Source organism: Equus quagga, chromosome 20 (assembly GCF_021613505.1).
Source record: "Equus quagga isolate Etosha38 chromosome 20, UCLA_HA_Equagga_1.0, whole genome shotgun sequence".
NCBI lineage: Eukaryota > Metazoa > Chordata > Mammalia > Perissodactyla > Equidae > Equus > Equus quagga.
The window spans coordinates 20,233,657-20,251,908 of NC_060286.1; the positions used below are offsets into that span (position 1 = coordinate 20,233,657).

At 42.2% G+C, this 18,252-nt stretch overlaps 1 protein-coding gene across 4 annotated transcripts in view; it reads left to right on the forward strand.

Annotated features, from left to right (window-relative positions):
* The window catches only part of GPATCH2L (G-patch domain containing 2 like), a 64,863-nt gene extending 46,938 nt beyond the window's left edge, over nt 1-17,925 (forward strand). For 2 of the 4 annotated variants that reach the window (XM_046647246.1, XM_046647243.1), the window contains exons 9-10: nt 9,511-9,605; nt 13,985-17,925. In XM_046647246.1, coding sequence (XP_046503202.1) covers nt 9,511-9,605; nt 13,985-14,145 — 256 coding nt within the window. In that variant the 3' untranslated portion in view covers nt 14,146-17,925. Of the gene's footprint in view, nt 1-9,510; nt 9,606-10,775; nt 10,854-13,984 lie in introns of all 4 variants that reach the window. The other 2 variants (XM_046647245.1, XM_046647247.1) reach the window with 2 other exon arrangements.
* The last annotated feature ends 327 nt before the right edge of the window (nt 17,926-18,252 follow it).

Consider the following 18,252-nt stretch of genomic DNA (forward strand, 5'->3'; position numbering starts at 1 on the left):
TATATATATATATATATATATATATATATATATATATATATACACCACATCTTCTTTATCCAATCATCAGTTGCTGGGCACTTAGGTTGGTTCCATGACTTGGCTATTGTAAATATTGCTGCGATGAACATAGGGGTGCATGGAACTTCTGGAATTGCTGATTTCAGGTTCTTAGGATAGATACCCAGTAGTGGGATGGCTGGGTCATAAGGTATTTCTATTCTTAACTTTTTGAGGAATCTCCATACTGTTTTCCATAGTGGCTGCACCAGTTTGCATTCCCACCAACAGTGTATGAGGGTTCCCTTTTCTCCACAACCTCTCCAACATTTGTCACTCTTGGTTTTGGATATTTTTGCCATTCTAACAGGTGTAAGGTGATATCTTAGTGTAGTTTTGATTTGCAGTTTTGATTTGCATTTCCCTGATGATTAGTGATGATGAGCATCTTTTCATGTGTCTATTGGCCATCCGTATATCTTCTTTGGTGAAATGTCTGTTCATGTCCCCTGCCCATTTTGTAATTGGGTTGTTTGATTTTTTATTGTTGAGTTGTGTGAGTTCTTTGTATATTATGGAGATTAACCCTTTGTCGCATAAATAACTTGTGAATATTTTTTCCCAATTAGTGGGCTGTTTTTTTGTTTCAATCCTGTTTTCCCTTGCCTTGAAGAAGTCTGTAGTGATGAAGTCCCATTTGTTTATTCTTTCTATTATTTCCCTCATGTGAGGGGCTGTGGTGTCCGAAAAGATTCTTTTGAAGCTGATATCAGTGTACTGCCAATATTCTCTTCTAGAAGACTTACTGTTTCAGGCCTAATCTTTAGGTCTTTGATCCATTTTGAGTTTATTTTAGTAAATGGTGAAAAAGAATGGTTGATTTTCATTCTTTTGCATGTAGCTGTCCAGTTTTCCCAGCACCATTTGTTGAAGAGACTTTCTTTCCTCCATTGTAGGCCCTCAGCTCCTTTGTCAAAGATTAGCTGTCCATAGGTGTGTGGTTTCTTTTCTGGGCTTTCAATTCTGTTCCATTGATCTGTGCATCTGTTTTTGTACCAGTACCATGCTGTATTGATCACTGTAGCTTTGTAGTATGTTTTGAAGTCAGAGATTGTGATGCCTCCAGCTTTGTTCTTCTTTCTCAGGATTGCTTTAGCAATTTGGGGTCTTTTCTTGCCCCATATGAATTTTAGGATTCTTTGTTCAATTTCTGTAAAGAATGACATTGGAATTCTGATTGGGATAGCGTTGAATCTGTAGATTTCTTTAGGTAGTATGGGCATTTTAACTATGTTTATTCTTCCAATCCATGTGCATGGAATGTCTTTCCATCTCTTTATGTCGTCGTCAGTTTCTTTCAAGAAGGTCTTGTAGTTTTCGTTGTATAGATCTTTCACTTCCTTGGTTAAATTTATCCCAAGGTATTTTATTCTTTTTGTTGCGATCGTGAATGGGATTGAGTTCTTGAGATCTTTTTCTGTTAGTTCATTGTTAGCATATAGAAATGCTACTGATTTATGTATGTTGATTTTATACCCTGCAACTTTGCTGTAGCTGTTGATTGTTTCTAATAGTTTTTCTATGGATTCTTTGGGGTTTTCTATATATAAGATCATGTCGTCTGCAAACAGCGAGAGTTTTACTTCTTCGTTGCCTATTTGGATTCATTTTATTTCTTTTTCCTGCCGAATTGCTCTGGCCAAAACCTCCAGTACTATGTTGAATAAGAGTGGTGAAAGTGGGCACCCTTGTCTTGTTCCTGTTCTGAGAGGGCTGGGTTTCAGTTTTTGTCCGTTGAGTATGATGTTGGCTGTGGGTTTGTCATATATGGCCTTTATTATGTTGAGGTACTTTCCTTCTATACCTATTTTATTGAGGGTTTTTATCATAAATGGATGTTGGATCTTGTCGAATGCTTTCTCTGCATCTATTGAGATGATCATGTGGTTTTTGTTTCTCATTTTGTTAATGTAGTGAATCATGTTGATTGACTTGCGGATGTTGAACCATCCCTGTGTCCCTGGTGTAAATCCCACTTGATCATGTTGTATAATCTTTTTGATATATTGCTGTATTCGGTTTGCCAAAATTTTGTTGAGGATTTTTGCATCTATGTTCATCAGTGATATTGGCCTGTAGTTTTCCTTCTTTGTGTTGTCCTTGTCAGGTTTGGGGATCAGGGTGATGTTGGCTTCATAGAATGTATTAGGGAGTGCTCCATCTTCCTCTATTTCCTGGAATAGTTTGAGAAGGATAGGTATTAAATCTTCTTTGAATGTTTGGTAGAATTCTCCAGAGAAGCCGTCTGGTCCTGGACTCTTATTTTTGGGGAGGTTTTTGATTACTGTTTCTATTTCTTTACTTGTGATTGGTCCATTCAGATTCTCTATTTCTTCCTGATTCAGTTTGGGTAGGTTGTATGAGTCTAGGAATTTATCCATTTCTTCTAGGTTGTTCAATTTGTTGGCATATAGTTTTTCATAGTATTCTCTTATGATCCTTTGTATTTCTTCGGTATCTGTTGTGATTTCTCCTCTCTTGTTTCTAATTTTACTTATTTGAGACTTCTCTCTTTTTTTTTAGTGAGTCTGGCTAAGGGTTTGTCGATTTTGTTAATTTTTTCGAAGAACCAACTCTTTGTTTCATTGATCCTTTCTGCTGTCTTTTTTGATTCAGTATCATTTATTTCTGCTCTAATTTTTATTATTTCCCTCTTCTACTGACTTTGGGCTTTGTTTGTTCTTCTTTTTCTAATTCTGTTAGGTGTTTTTTGAGGTTGTTTATGTAACATTTTTCTTGCTTATTGAGATGAGCCTGTATTGCAATGAATTTCCCTCATAGGACTGCCTTTGCTGCGTCCCAAATCATTTGGTACGGTGTGTTTTCATTTTCATTTGTCTCCAGATAATGTTTGATTTCTTCTTTAATTTCTTCAATAATCCATTGTTTGTTCAGTAGCATGTTGTTTAGTCTCCACAGTTTTGGCCCTTTCCCAGCTTTATTCTTGTAGTTGATTTCTAATTTCATAGCATTATGATCAGAAAAGATGCTTGATATTATTTCAACCGTCTTGAACTTATTGATGCTTGCTTTGTTTCCCAAGATATGGTCTATCCTTCAGAATGTTCCATGCGTGCTTGAGAAGAATGTATACCCTGCTGTTTTTGGATGAAGTGTCCTATATATATCTATTAGGTCCATCTGATCTAATTTTTCATTTAATTCTATAATTTCCTTGTTGATTTTCTGTCTGAATGATCTGTCCATTGGTGTTAATGGGGTGTTGAGGTCCCCCACTATTATTGTATTGCTGTTGGTCTCTCCTTTCAGTTTTGTTAATAGCTTCTTTACGAATTTTGGTGCTCCTGTGTTAGGTGCGTACATATTTATAAGTGTTATGTCATCTTGGTGGAACGTCCCTTCTATCATTATATACTGCCCCTCTTTGTCTTTCTTTATCTGTTTGGCTTTGAAGTCTACTTTGTCTGATGTAAGTATGGCAACACCTGCTTTCTTTTGTTCATTATTAGCTTGTAGTATTGTCTTCCATCTCTTCACTTTGAGTCTGTGTTTGTCTTTGGGGCTGAGGTGTGTTTCCTGGAGGCAGCATATTGTTGGATCTTGTTCTTTGACCCATCCTGCCACTCTGTGCCTTTTGATTGGAGAGTTCAATCCATTTATGTTTAGAGTGATTATTGAAATGTGGGGGCCTACTGTTGCCATTTTATCACTTGTTTTCTGGTTCTTTTGCATTTTGTCCTGATGGAGAGCTGTTACTTTGTGTTATTGTCCTTCTGCTTATCTCCTTTGTTCTGGATTTTGTATCCCCTTTCCTTTTTTTGATTTTTCAGGAATGAGGTTCTTCCTGAGCATTTCTTGAAGAGGAGGTTTTGTGGTGATGAATTCCCTTAACTTTTGTTTATCTAGGAAAGTTTTTATTTCTCCATCGTATTTGAAGGATATTTTCTCTGGGTAGAGTATTCTTGGCTGCAGGTTTTTGTCCTTCAGCATTTTGAATATTTCATTCCAATCTCTTCTAGCCTGTAAGGTCTCTCCTGAGAAATCTGCTGATAGCCTTATGGGGTTTCCTTTGTAAGTTATTTTCTTCTGCCTGGCTGCCCTTAGTATTTTCTCTTTGTTGTTGACTTTTGCTAGTTTCACTACTGTATGCCTTGGGGTTGGTCTTCTTGCATTAATAAAGTTTGGAAATCTATTGGCTTCTGTCGCATGAAGTTCCATCTCTCTTCCCAAGTTTGGAAAGTTCTCAGCTATTATTTCTTTGAACAGGCCTTCTGCCCCCTTCTTCTCTTCTCCCTCTGGTATACCTATAATCCTTATGTTGCATCTCCTAATTGAGTCAGATAATTCTCAGAGAGTTTCTTCATTTCTTTTTAGTCTTAGTTCTCTCTCCTCTCTGTCTGCAGCATTTCTATATTCCTATCCTCCAAATTGCTAATTCTGTCCTCCGTATTATCGACCCTACTATTCAGAGAGTCCAGATTTTTCTTACTCTCCTCCATTGTGTTCTTCATCTCTAGTATTTCTAATTGGTTCTTCTTTATAGTGTCAAGCTCTTTTGTGACATAGCTCCTGAACTCATTGAGTTGTCTATCTGAATTCTCTTTTAACTCGTTGAGTTTTTTAATAATGGCAGTTTTCAAATCATTGTCATTTAGGTTATAGATTTCATTGTCTTTGGGATTGTTTTCTGGGTGCTTATTATTTTCCTTCTGTTCTGGAGATTTAATGTATTTTTTCATACTGCTTGATGGCGTGGATTTGTGCCTCCAAATAGAGATAGAGTTTAGTCGCTGCTTCCACTTGTTGCGACTGGTGTGTGGGGGGGGCAGCTGTTTAGACTGCACCAAGCAGGAACCCTGTCAGCTGTTACTGACTGGACCTGGACCCCTCCTCGTAGTCACAGTGGTCCTGTGGGGTCCCTCGTTGGTTGTGGGGGCAGTCGCAAAGGGGCCTCAGGCTGCTGATGCCTACTGTTGCAGCCCACTTAGATGTGCTCCCTCCTTGTGGTCTGCAGTGGTGTTGTGGGCTTTCCCAGCAGCCAGGAGCAGGATCACCTATAATCGCCACTTTGTCCCTAACAGAGCACACAAGATCACACTTGTCCACTATAGGTCCCAGCAGAGCTATGGGTATCTTCTGCAGTCTGTCGTTAGCTCACCTAGCTGTGCTACTTTTGCCCCAGGGCCTTGTCGCCTTGTGATTGCCAGTCGGGACCTCTCCACTAGTGCTGTGCAGAGGCTTCCACTGAGGCTGCTGTAGGAACCTGGAGTTCGCCCCTGGGCTATGTAGCCATTTCACTGGAGCTCCACTCTGCCCCACTCCACTCTCGTGGGATCTCTGGGAGCCCCTTGCCTCGTCTGGGACACAGCTAGAGTCCGTGGGCCTGGCGGTGGCTTGTAAGCTGCTGCCTTGTGGGGAATTCTGCTTTAGGGAGCTTCCTGGTGTTCCGAATGCTGGACGGGGGCTCTCTGCCAATGGCGAGCAGAGGCCCTCCCTGCTGGGGGGGTGCACGACCGTGGAGCGTCCTCCCGGGCTGCAGAGCCAGGTGTTGGAGCTCCACCCAGGCCCCAAGCACGTCCATGGGAAGTCCGGGCACCCCCTGCACCGACCTGTGCGCCGGAGACTGTGAGCCCAGCAGCAGCTGGCGGTCTGGTGAAGTGCCAGGGAATCTGCCTGCCGGGAGCTTCCCTTTGTCCTGGATTCTGGGCGTAGCCTCCCTGCTAATGGCAAGCAGAGGCTTTCCCTGCTGGGGAGGTGCGGGGCCCCGGAGCCTCCCCCTGGGCTGCAGAGCTGGGCGCTGGAGCTCCAACCGTGTCCCCAAGCACGTCCACGGGAAGTCCGGGCGCCCCCTGCACCGACCCATGCGCTGGAGACCGTGGGCCCAGCAGCAGCTTGCGGTCTGGTGCTGTGCTGGGGAATCGGCCCACCGGGAGCTCTCCTTTGTTCTGGATTCTGGGTGGGGCTTCCCTGCCAGTGGGTGCGGGACCCTGGGGATTCCCCCTGGGCTTAGGTGTAATCGCGGGGGGCTTGAGTAGGGCTGTTGTCACCTGTTTCCACCATCGCTCCGCTGGTGAGTGCACACTCCCGCCCTTGGTGTGTGGCGATGCTATGGGGGAGTCCACTGGAAGAGAGCCTCCTACAGGAACTAGGCTGTCCGGGGGTCGGGGGTTGGGGGTCAGAGAGTTTTCACCTATTTCCACCTCCTCCCGGGGGGAAGTCTGTCCACCTTCCTATGTATAGTAGTACGAGACTCTTAGGCATCTTGAGATGCTGTCTGGGTATCCTTTGTTAATCGCTGAATGTCCAATTAGTTGTAGATTCGACGGGGGAGAGACAAAGAAGACCACTCACTCTGCCGTCTTGGTCCTGCCTATTAGCACACTCTTATTGCAGTTGTCCTCTTAATTGGGTTGGTACCCAGTGTAGCTGGTTGCTAGGCTCAGGGGCGTACAGTTGTGATAGGCCTGAGGCCAACAAGGCTGATGTCAGTTCTCTTAGGAGTGCAGCTGAGTAGGGCTAGCCCTTGGCATGGAGGCACTCAGTTGTTTCAGGCTTTGGAAGGTGGGGCTGATCCTTTTTATGGCTATTTGTGAAACACAAGTCTTCTGCTGCTGATAAGCCTCACCCCCCTCTGGACCACATACACTGTCAGCACAGTCCTGGTCCGTGTACACTTCTCAACCCCCTGGAGTGTACCCCACGGCCACACTGCAGAGGCCCCCCCCCCCGCCCCAGTGCCCCCCACAGTTCACCAGGTCCTCACACAAGCCCTGCCCCACAGAGGCAGACACCTTTGCCTGCCTGTAGAGGATCAAGGCATTCAGTCAATGCAGGCTGAAAAGTAGCCTGAGGGCTTGCTGTTAGGTGGGGCCAGTCCCTAGGGCAGGTTGCTTGCCCTGGCTGAACTGGATTAAATCTGTGCTTTAGTGGGTGTGGCAGATCCCTGGGCTAACAGCCCAAGGGACGCACCTCAATGGCCCCCACCTGTGTCCGTATCAGCACACCTGGACCAGCTCAGAACAACGGCCCCCACCAATGTCTCAGTCTCCGGAGAGGATCCTCCTCTCACCAAGATGCCCCCAGAGCCCACCAGGTGAGTCTCGTTTCACCAAAGGACAGTCTGCCTTCTCTCTGTGATTTTAGGTTTCTGCAATGAGTGAGTTTGTGCGTGGGCCCTTTAAGACCCGGATCTTTTCGGCTTTCAGCCGATAGCTTTTCTGGGGTGTCCTCACTGCAGTTAATAGCCCGCAAAGCCAGACAGTAAGACCCCTCTCTCAGTTGGGCTGAGTCCGAAGGATGGTTATAGCAGTATTGCCCCCGCTCCGGACCTCACTCCTCCAGGGAGGGCTGCGTACCTTAGGTTGGCTCCCGCCTGGCCAGCTGAGAAGCTCCGCTGCTCCCAAAGGTGGCTTTTTTCCTCTCTGGCCGGAGTTACTGCCTCTTCTGCTTTTGTCAGGACTGTCCCTTGTTGTGGGGGTTCTTTTTATCCGGTTTTCAGTTTTCAATCCAGGGGGATTCTTCCTAAATTTGTTGTAACCTGGTTGTGTTTGTGGGAGGAGGCAAGTTCAACGTCTGCTCACAGCGCCATCTTGACGAGAACTCTACATTTCTCTGTTTTGACGAGAAAGAAAATTTTGTAGTGTCACTGTCTTTTCTGCCTGTGTCTTTGGCTTCAAAGGGAATTGTCACGTCTGCATTTACACTGAAGGCCTGTCTGTCTTTGGCATTCTGTCATCCAGGTTTCTTCTTATTAAATCAGCATGCTGCTTTAGACTATTCCCAGGACTTCTTTAAGGTTTGAACAATGCATTATTTTCCCTGCTTTACACATTTATACTTACATTTCACTTTGGGGTTTCAGAATTAACTATTCATGGGGTACATAACTAAAGTTAACTCTTTTCCCATAGAGAAGAGAGTGATCAATAAAAAGTGACTTGGATGGAATTTTCTAAACCATAGGGTTTATATTGTAAATGTCTGCCTATTGCAGTGTTCTTGCATTCTAAAAAATGTCTTACGTTTCAGTCAAATTCCTATCTTTTCTTGTTTATCAATTGAATTGACTCTTAAGCTTTTGCTCTTTGGAGAAAAGAGTGTGTGTGTGTGTGTGTGTGTGTGTGAGAGAGAGAGAGACAGAAAGAGAGAGAGAGAGCAAGCCTATGTATATGCTTTTAAACTATGGAAGTTGCCAGATTGGGGCCCTCTGAATAGGAGAATTTGCCCATTCAACAGTTGTCTTGTTGCCTTGCTCACTAGGTTCTCTTAGATTTGACTGAGATTCTTGTAAGACTATTAAGCCATGAGACTCCATCCCCACCTAGGGCTACCAATTAAGAGTTCATCTGGTATGATTTTACTATATTCCTTTTTATATGTTGTGTCCTGGCTATTTTTAAAAATTATGGTAAAGTATACATAACAAAATTTACCACTTTAACCACTTTTAAGTGTACACTTGGCTATTTGGTTTTTAGAACTTTTATTCCTTTTTGTCAGTTCTAGTTAACAGATATGTAGTGGGGATCAGCTCTATCCCTTCTGCTGAGGTTGGTAAATCATTGGAAAATTAAGAAAGAAATATAAATATGGTCCCTATTCTCAAGGAGATTAAACCTCATTAGGGAAGCAAGATATATACACACCAGTCAAATAATGATTCATGTAGATAAGGCCTTGAATGTTCAAGGAAAGCTTTGTGCAAAGGTGCGACTCAGCTTGGTCCTGAATCAGGGGTAGGATCTGTCTGGTGTGAGAGGAGGGAGGAAGTGTGGAAGGAAAGTAGCATACCAGCCATTTCAGTGTTAAGTCCATTGTCTTTCAGAGAAGCTTTTGCTTTTCTAGCTTTGAAGCTCTCACTGTTTGTTTTTTGTGTTTTTCTTTTTCTCTTTTTTTACTGGTATTGCCTCTTTGCAAGAGTTTGTTTTTTTAAATAAGCTGAATATTCAGATGAGGGAATGTATTTCTAGCACATAATTAATATTTTTTAAAAATCACAGAAACTGAACTTATTTAACTTCGTGTTACAGACACTATTAAAAATCCAGATTTATAGTGATAGAAGGGTTAAACTTTCTATTAAAATTCTATGTAAATATCTGTGTTCATGCAGCATTAAACTTTTCAATATATTACCACTTGGGAGTAGGTATTTAATTAGAGAGTTTAGAACAATTGTGGTTATAGTTTTTATGAAAAATAATTGTATAAAAATCAACATGTGATGAAACACATATTTATTAAAATTTATCTTGAATCCCTGCTATTCTGAATTTAGATAAAAAGTTTAGAATGGGTATGTATTGTTTATAATGAGTAAGTTATGATTAATTTTGAATAATCTTGTATTGGCACTTGATGGCAAAGGACGGTGCCCATTTTGTTAGTGTATGTCTGTAATGGGTCAAGGATTTCGTCTGGACTGAACATAATATCTTACAATAAGAATTACAAAGTTCAAACAATATTTTTTCTTTCTCATATCTGCAGACAGGCAAGCATACACTTGGGACCCCCATGTTCACGTGACATCAAGAGGAAACGGAAACCTGTGGCCGCAGCATCTCTGTCTAGCGCAAATGCAGGTAATTAGATGTGGTTATCATCTACTGAGCACCTCCTGTGTGCAGGCACTACATTACGTGTTTTGTATACCGTGTCGGCTAACCTTTGTGGTAAGATAGGTCGATATTCCCATTTTATGTGGGAAAACTGAAAATATGAGAAATAATTTGTCCAAGGTCACACATTTTAAGAATTCAAACCTAGTTCTCTCTGATGCTGAAGTCTTTGCTTGTCACTGCGTGACACGACTTTCTTGAGTTAGAATCCCTATGTTCCACCGTCGACGATCTTGAGTCATCTGTGTTTTGTTCTGACACAGACAGGAAATTAAGTCCATGCTCAGGAGTATCACATCAGGGTAACAGTTTAGTCAGTAACCAAAGAGATACACGGGTTTATTTACTTTCTTATTTGGTTTACAGTACAGTAAAGTGCTAATATTTTACCGGTTGTGAAATTTCTAATTAAAAACAATTTTTCAAGTTAAAACCTTTAGTTTTCTGGGCAAAACTAGTTGCTAGAAACCAGAATAGTGGTTATCTTTGGTTGGGCATAGTGACCAGCAGAGAACAGAAAGAAATCTTCTTGGATTCTGGATATGCTCTATAGCATGAACTATGTGGGGATTACATGAGTATATGCACGTGAAAGATTTGTTGAGCTGCACGTTTATGAGTTATGTACTTTTCTATATGTATGTTATCCTTAAATGAAAAAAAAGAGTGTAGTTATGTATTTATGTCAGGAAAAATATTAGATGTCTATAGATATTTTTCTTTGAAGTTAAGAGAAGATAGTTAAATATAATTAGTAGACATAGGAAATCCCTTGTGTTATTTCAATACAATTTAGGGTGAATTGCTCTGGATAAAAAGATCATATCTGTTTATAGGACCTATCTGAAGTACAGTTATTTTCTTGATATGATGGTAAATTCACTCTGAGGGAATTGAGTATATCACAGATTATTTTATTTTCTTCAAAAAATACTATACATTATATAGATCAGAGCAGTTTATAGCCGAGTAAAGAGTAGACGTGAGACAGGTGGGGAACGCTATCCTCCCTGCCCTTACTTAGTTTCAGCGTACTCTGAAATTGACCCCTTTGAGCTTCTGTTTGGAATGACTGCTTGATGATGGTTCATACTGGACAATCACAGGTCTGATGATTATAGTAAATTTTTTTAGGTATTTCCACATGGCCGTGCGCTGAGATGAACAGTTTGCATGCATTATTTCTCTTAATCTTCGCAACAACTTTATAAGGTAGATGCTGTTTTTATTCCCAATTTGTACATGAGAAAATTGAGGCTTAGCGAGGTTAAGTCACTTCCCCGAGGTTACGTGGTTGTTAAATTGCAGAGCCGAGATCAGACTGGTTCCCTGTTCCTCTGGAACTGCCCTCTTAGACACTGCAGGCGTTCTCTTTTATACGAACAGAAGGGTTCGTACAGTAGGAATGGTTCCAAACTATCACTCTAGATCAAAACCCAGATCCTCATGCAGTCTATACGATTGGAAACCTTAAAACACGTTCTCCCCTCTTGTATCTTTTTGTTCTTTTTTTCTCTTTAATATCTAGCTTCTACTTTTAGCTTTTAATTGTTTATAAGAGAAGAAATGTTGAGAAGAATTTAAAATCCTTTTCCATATTCCAGTCGTGAAAGGTACTGGGAAGTCTTAAACAAGACTTGCGCATTAAATGTTCCCCTGCTGAGCCCAAACTCCTCCTCTCACTTGTTGACTAAGGCCTGCTTCACTGAACATTCTCTTTTTTTTCTATCCACAACCTGAGTGCCCCATGGAGGTGAAGGACATAGCCCGAGCCCGCGCCATCAGTCAGTAGAACAAATGGGCTTGCTCTGCCTAACATCGGGCCATCTCGGATTCCACCTCTTTTATAGAAATGAGTGATGAAGAGAGGTGCGTTCCGCTTTGCCGCTGTATTAATACACATCAGGGGCCAGCTCCTGGCACTAAATCACGCTGCTGCATACATCTGTTATCGGACTCTTCACCAGTGTGATGAACAAGACTGCAGATAGAGGCTTCCTTGTGTCATTCTTTATAGGATTTTCCTAAAAGAATAAATAGCTCAGATCTCTGCCAACACTCTCCCCTGTCACTGTGATGAATTCAGCTTCTTTCTTAAACATGCAGCCACAAATCTTTTCCCTTTTTCCCTCCCCCAGTGGTGGAAAGTTTTGTGTTGAAATTGACTGAATTTAAAGATATTAATAAGGCTAGAAAGGTGAAGAGCAGAAAGGAATAGCATGCCTTCCTGTCTTTTTGTACTAATATTAACAAAGACCAGGGAGAAGGAGCTTTTCATAGAGTTGTTAAGTAGATCCTTCTTGAAAGTGTAGCACCTTTCTTTTCCTCTTTTTATCTCCACTCCCTTTCCCTTTATGGCTTTATAACATGCAGGTGTCTGGTGCACAGAGCCATCCCTGGATCTTATAGTGAGTAACCATGTAACCTGCTTCTAAGTCCAAAACACCAGAATAGGGAATGCCCAGCAAGTCTCTGCCTCATGCTGAAGGGAACTAGCTGTGTATGTTCCTGAAGAATGTAACTGGAAAATAAAAAATGAATCGTTTTCTTCAAAATTTGAGGCTAAGTAGCTATAAGAAACATGAGAAACTCAGATGAAGACCAGACTTTGTTTCCTTGAGATGATTTTCTTCATTAGAATGGCAGATCAGAACTTTTGGTGTGCAAATCCCATTCCTTCAAAAAATAAACACATGGCTTTCAGTCAAGGAGCATAGGGATGATAAGATGTTCTACTCAGAGCCCTGACTATTTTGGCCACTCCAAAAGCCTTTTCTGACCTTTTTCTCCCTGGGATAGCGTATGCGTATGAGTCCTTAGAGTGTCAGTCAAAAGGGTAGCCACCAGTTAACCTGTTAATTAGTTCCATCAGATTCCAAATACCAGGCCAGTGATGCTCGCGATGCATTCTCAAGGGCAGGAATTTGTATCTGTTTTGCTCACTGCTGTACTCCTAGCATCTAGAATAATGCTCAACACGTAGAATGATCTTATTAGGTATTTGTTGTATGGATAAGTGAATGGAATCTTAAGATCGAAACAGTGTTATTCTAACCCTGTGATTGGGTTCAGGAGTTCCATTTTAGCATGGCCCTTGTCTTAGGAGTCATAGGGCAGATTCTTATTGCCTGCTATACCTTTTTAAAGTTTAAATTATTTTTTAAAGTTGAAAATGTTTTTTTAAGTAAACATTGAATGGCTATAAAAGAATCTTTGTAGAAGACAGGTAAGATGTAAAGAAAAACAATACAACAAATAACCATGTACCCACATCCACTGCCCTCAAGAAACTCTTGTAAATGTGCCATAGAGTAATAGTTTTCAAGATGTTTTTTACGATAATTCACAGTAAGAAATTTGTTTGAATATGTATTAGGTGTACATGTAAATTTGACGTAAACCCTTGGGTGCTCTCTGATATTTTCTGTTCTTTTTCATTAAGAAAAAAATGTACTGGTCATGACCCACTAAATTGATTTTGTGACCCACAATTTGAAAATTGCTATTCTAGGTCACATTCCTGGGAGTAGAATTATTGAATGACAGGGTAAAAACGAAACTTTTGTATGTTTTGCTCTATTTTAGTCCATGTCCCTTTTCAGCTGGGTGGGATGGTGATTTGTACTGCTCTGCTGAGGGGGCATTTGGAAAAGTGAGGACAGTGTTTGTCGCAGTGACTGGGGAGTGCGTTTGGCCTCCAGTGAATAGGGTCCAGAATGGTAAGTGTCCTCAGATACATGGGACAGCCCTGCCCAAGCAGTGTTTCCATGTCCAGAACGTCTCTAGTGTCCCTATTGAGAAGCAATCTGTGATTGTGCTGCCGTTTTCCTTACTGGGCTGTCGTATAGGAGGCATGGGGTGTGACAGAGCACAGGGCTTGCAGTCCAGTATCTGAGTTTGACTCTCCTGCTACTTAACCAGCTCTGTTGTGTCCCTGAACAATTTATCTGCTCTCTCTCTCTGCCTCAGTTTTCTGATCCAGAAAATGGAGATGACCATACCTACATTAAGAAATAAGATTGCCATGAGTGTGCAGTGTTTACCCAGTACAGTGCCTGGCACATAACTGCTTACTAAGTGATTATTACTACCTTGTTAATTTGTTCTACTGAATTTATTTATTTGTTCAGTTAAACCCATTTTCTCAAGTGGAGAAATACTTATCTTACTTAAATCTTGCCTTTATTTTTTTGTAAAGAAAAAAGAGAAACCTTATGTGACCACTTCGGTTAATAGGACATAAAATAAAAGGATTAAGAAAATTTTGCGCTGATGAGTCTCTCATTCTAATTTGTCTCCTCCTGATTTTTTCCTCCTTACTTTTATTGTAACAACCTTACCAGTTCATATGGATGCAGTGGAGCCAGCCACCCCAGCATCGCAGGCCCAGAAATCTCCAAACTCTGAGTGGCTGGTCAGGACCTCTGCCGCAGAGAAAGCCACCGACTCAGCTGCAGCTACGTTTTTTAAAATGCCACAAGAAAAGAGCCCTGGATACAGCTAGAGAGCAGCATTTCTCCCCCAGGAGCCGACTGGGTGTGTTGAAATCAATGTTAGACTTCATATTCTGTGGTCTCGCGTATCTTAGTTGGCGTTCCCAGTCCTCTCACCACCAGGACCGACTCCTCCTCAGACAAAGCTGTGGACTTTCTCTTAGAAAATCATGTTCTGGAAATCTGTTTTTTTTTTTTTAAAAATCGTAAAGTATTGGGGCAGCAATTTTTTTAAAAAAAATCATCCTGTGTTCTATTTGTTACATTGCTATTGCTGTCCCAACAGCTACCCACAGCTCCGTTTAACAGAGCTGTTGCTTTTTTGCAGGTATGTCTTTTTCCTTGAAAAACTAGTAACTGCTTTTGCCTATTTTTTGTAGAGCTTTTAATATCATTTGAGGAAATCCCAAATTTGTAGCCAGTTCCAGACAGATTTAAACACTGAGTTAAGACCTGTGTGTGGAATTGTTTGCAGGAGGTGGGGCCTGCCTTTGAGCCTGGTCTTGATTCACTCAGAGTGCCAATAAGATAAATCTGCCGCGTTCTCAATTTGGAGCCTCGGAAGAGACACCAGCAGCACCGGCCTTGGGAACTTCTTCCATTTTTCTAGATGGCCTCATGGGATCGCCAGCAGCTGCACTGTACTTTGCGTCATCTGCAAAGTTCGTATTCTGCCAAAAGAGGACATCTACATCTGGGTAGATGGCGTAAGGCAGAAGACGGTGTAGGCGCACAGCAAACTTAACATAGTGGACTGTGTCTGCATACTTCCTGCCGCGGTGTGAGCCTTTAGGTACTCACTGGGACTTTTATTGTTCGTATTATAGGTCAGCAACTACAGCAGAAGTTCATACTCTATTAGAATAATAGCTTCTTGGGGCCATACTTTGGGGAGGGAAAATGTCTTTTTGACATGCCTTTATACTTGGCATGTCTGTGACGGCTCAGCTGCCTGTAGAGTTATAGATACAGCCAAGCCTGAAGTGGGATGCTACTTTGTCAAAATGGGGAATAAGTGACTGCCTAGAGCTGCTGGAGGAAAGCCACGCTTTCTAAAAATCATCAAGAGTGTCCGCCATTCAGGGGCCTGGTGGACAGAGGGCTTTTTTTGGTATGTATTGAGCGCTTTTGCTCTGAAGTACACAGAAGCTGTTCTCTGAGTGCCCACTGCTCGGTTGGTGTTCCAGAGGAACTCCCACTCCTGCGGCTGCTTATCTTCTGTGTGTAAGTAGGTGCCTGTAGGACAGAGCCAGCTTTGCCCAAAGCCCAGTTATCCCTTTTTCTCGCACAGAATGTCGTGGTGGGCTGCTCTGTTGTGTTCCCTTTAAAAGTTGCCATCCTCCTCAGTGAGCTGCAGAATTTCCTGGTCAGTGGGGTGGGTGTGAATCTAGTTGGGAAGGGGGACTTGCCACCAAGTTTACAGAGCTCTTTGTACAGGACTGAGAACATGTCAGTTGTCCCGAACAAGGAATGTGGTGGAGGGAGGACCAGATGGGGGTTACGGGGTGAGGAGTGGTGCTGAAGCCAGCCTGCATCCGTGGGAGCCACCCTGATCTCATGTCGCAGTGAGCGCACTTCCCTTCCCTGTGGGCTGCACCCAGCGTATAGAGGATAGGATGTCTGTTGAATATAGAATGGCACTACTGAGTTGTTTTAGTGATGAAGGCAGGTTTTGTTGTCCTGTGTGCCTTCTTACCTAGTCCCCATGGTGTCCTGAGGTACACGTTTCTAACATAATTTGTTGGATTTAAGAGAGAAACCCATGGACATAATTTTTTTGCATAAAGCTCCGTGGCTCATGCAGAGATTGGTCCTGTGTTCGTGGCTTGTTAAGACCTCTGCAGTTCAGGTAGCATCTTATCTTCAAGACATGTTGCCTAATAATTCTCCTTTCTACCTGTGATGAAAAATAGTTTATGTATTCAACTTTGCTTATGTTTTAAACATCTCTGTGATGTAAAGGTAGGTGACTGCTGCCATTTTACAGAGACAAGAACAGTCACAGAGTTTAGTGACTTGCCCAGAATCACATAATCAAGCCCAGACTAAAATCCCAGCCTTCCACTTTCTCTGCCCTGGGTTATAATCTTGTTTTTCTTTGAGAGACCCGAGTCACTCAGACCCATATTTTTGAAACGGTATGCCATGAATATTTATCATCTTTCTTGGGCATGCTTTTCTACATATTTTGAATACTTTCAACAGGGATCATCCCAAAACGCCCTATCTTCCTGTAATAAGTGGGGAAGAAAATTAAGTACCTAAGAGAATAGCTGTTAAGCACACAGTTACTTTCCACGCCGGGTTGTAAGTGTTGCGTCTTGTTTTAAGCTGCTGCATGAGCTTGTGTACAGAATTATTAACCAACTTACTCTGCTGGAGGAATAACCTTAGAATTGAGTGTATTTTGAATCCTAAATTTTAAATTTCCTTTTTATATGGCAAAGTATATAATGTCATAAATTAAAAATCTGTTGCCTTTCAACAGAACACATAATTTCAAAATCAGGTTCTATAGTCTGTTGAGAAAACTCTAATAGTAAGACTTCCTTTGAGGATAATCATTGAGCTCACTGTTTGATCTGTGCAAAAATAATAACTGAAGCTGAGTTCCACAGTTCTCACTTATTTCAGGGTTCTGATTTTTCCCAGCTGGCTGCACAGTCTTCCTGGCTGAATCCTAATCTTGTGTATTTTCCACCGTGTGCAGAAGTCAAGACATTATCTACTTGCATACGGATCATTCATGAAAGTTAGTTTTGCTTACAAGCTTAAGGGAATTTGAGATTATTTTTCAGATGCAGTATTTTAAAGGGAACACTTCATTTGCATCAAAACTCTTGTGTTGCTTCTTGTTAAGAACTGTTCAGCATGGGAAGTCAGTAGCTCTTTCCATAGTGCCAAGTTTGGGAGACGGAGAGTATGATCTTTACTGAGTGATATGTGCTTGATAAATAGGACACATTTAGTCTTGAATTCTTTAGAAATCAAATGTAATTGAAAATTCCGTAAAACATTGTTTCTCTGGGCTTTGAAACAGGCTGCAAACAAGGCCATTTGGGCAACAAAGTGACCAGAAGCTGAATTAGTTTCTTAATCTCTGATGTTTATGGCATCCTTTGCTAAGTCGAGCTCAGCGCCTAGGCCAGGTACTTAAACTATTTATGAATCCCAAATAGATGAATTTGATCTGTCTTTGCATTTTGGAATCAGAAACACAATCTAGACCACAGCATGGCAAATGCTGAGGCTGCAAAGTAAAGGAGCAGAGTTCTCCCAGAAGTCACTTTAGAGTTGAACAAATTGTAGAGTGTCATGAGGAAGGAGGGAGGCCACTGTCATTGCTGATGTGATGGCTTCTCCGCTTTGGCTCCAGGCGAAGGCTCTGGTGATGCGTGATTCATTTCAAGTCTTCGCTTTATTTTGGGTTCATTGCCATGGTTCAGAGCCATGCACTTTTTGTTTCCTGGGGAGAAGGCTATGTAAAAGAGTCTCAGCATTAGATGCCGTATTCAGTGTTGTGTATGTCTGGCGAACTTTATCTGAGTTGAGATGAGAACAGAGTGGCTTTTTCTAGCAGCTGTGGGTGCAGTCTAGTTTGGGGCATGGCTTACACGATGTGTCATGGTTTGTGGGTTGGTGGGAAGGATGGTGGAAACAATCTGCTCCTTTTTGTTTTTTGGGTTTTTTTGGTGAGGAAGATTGGCCCTGAGCTAACATTTGTTGTCAATCTCCCTGTTTTTGCTTGAGGAAGATTGTCGCTGAGCTAACATCTGTGCCAGTCTTCCTCTGTTTCGTATGTGGGATGCCAGCACAGCATGGCTTGATGAGTGGTGTGCAGCTCTGCACCCAGGATCCAAACTGGCAAACCCCAGGCTGCCGAAGTGGAGCATGAAAACTTAACCACTAGGCCACCGGGCTGGCCCCGGTAGAAACAGTCTGCTCCTGCCATCAGCTGCTTCCTTTGTTAATGCTTGAGCTGCCCATTTTACCTGACAGTACTGCCTTATTTCCCACTCCCGTCGTGACAGTCAGTGGAGTCATTGATGATGACAGCAGTCAGGATGGGTTCCTACACATGGGTACAGAGGGAAAAGGTGAGGAAATCCGTGGGTTCT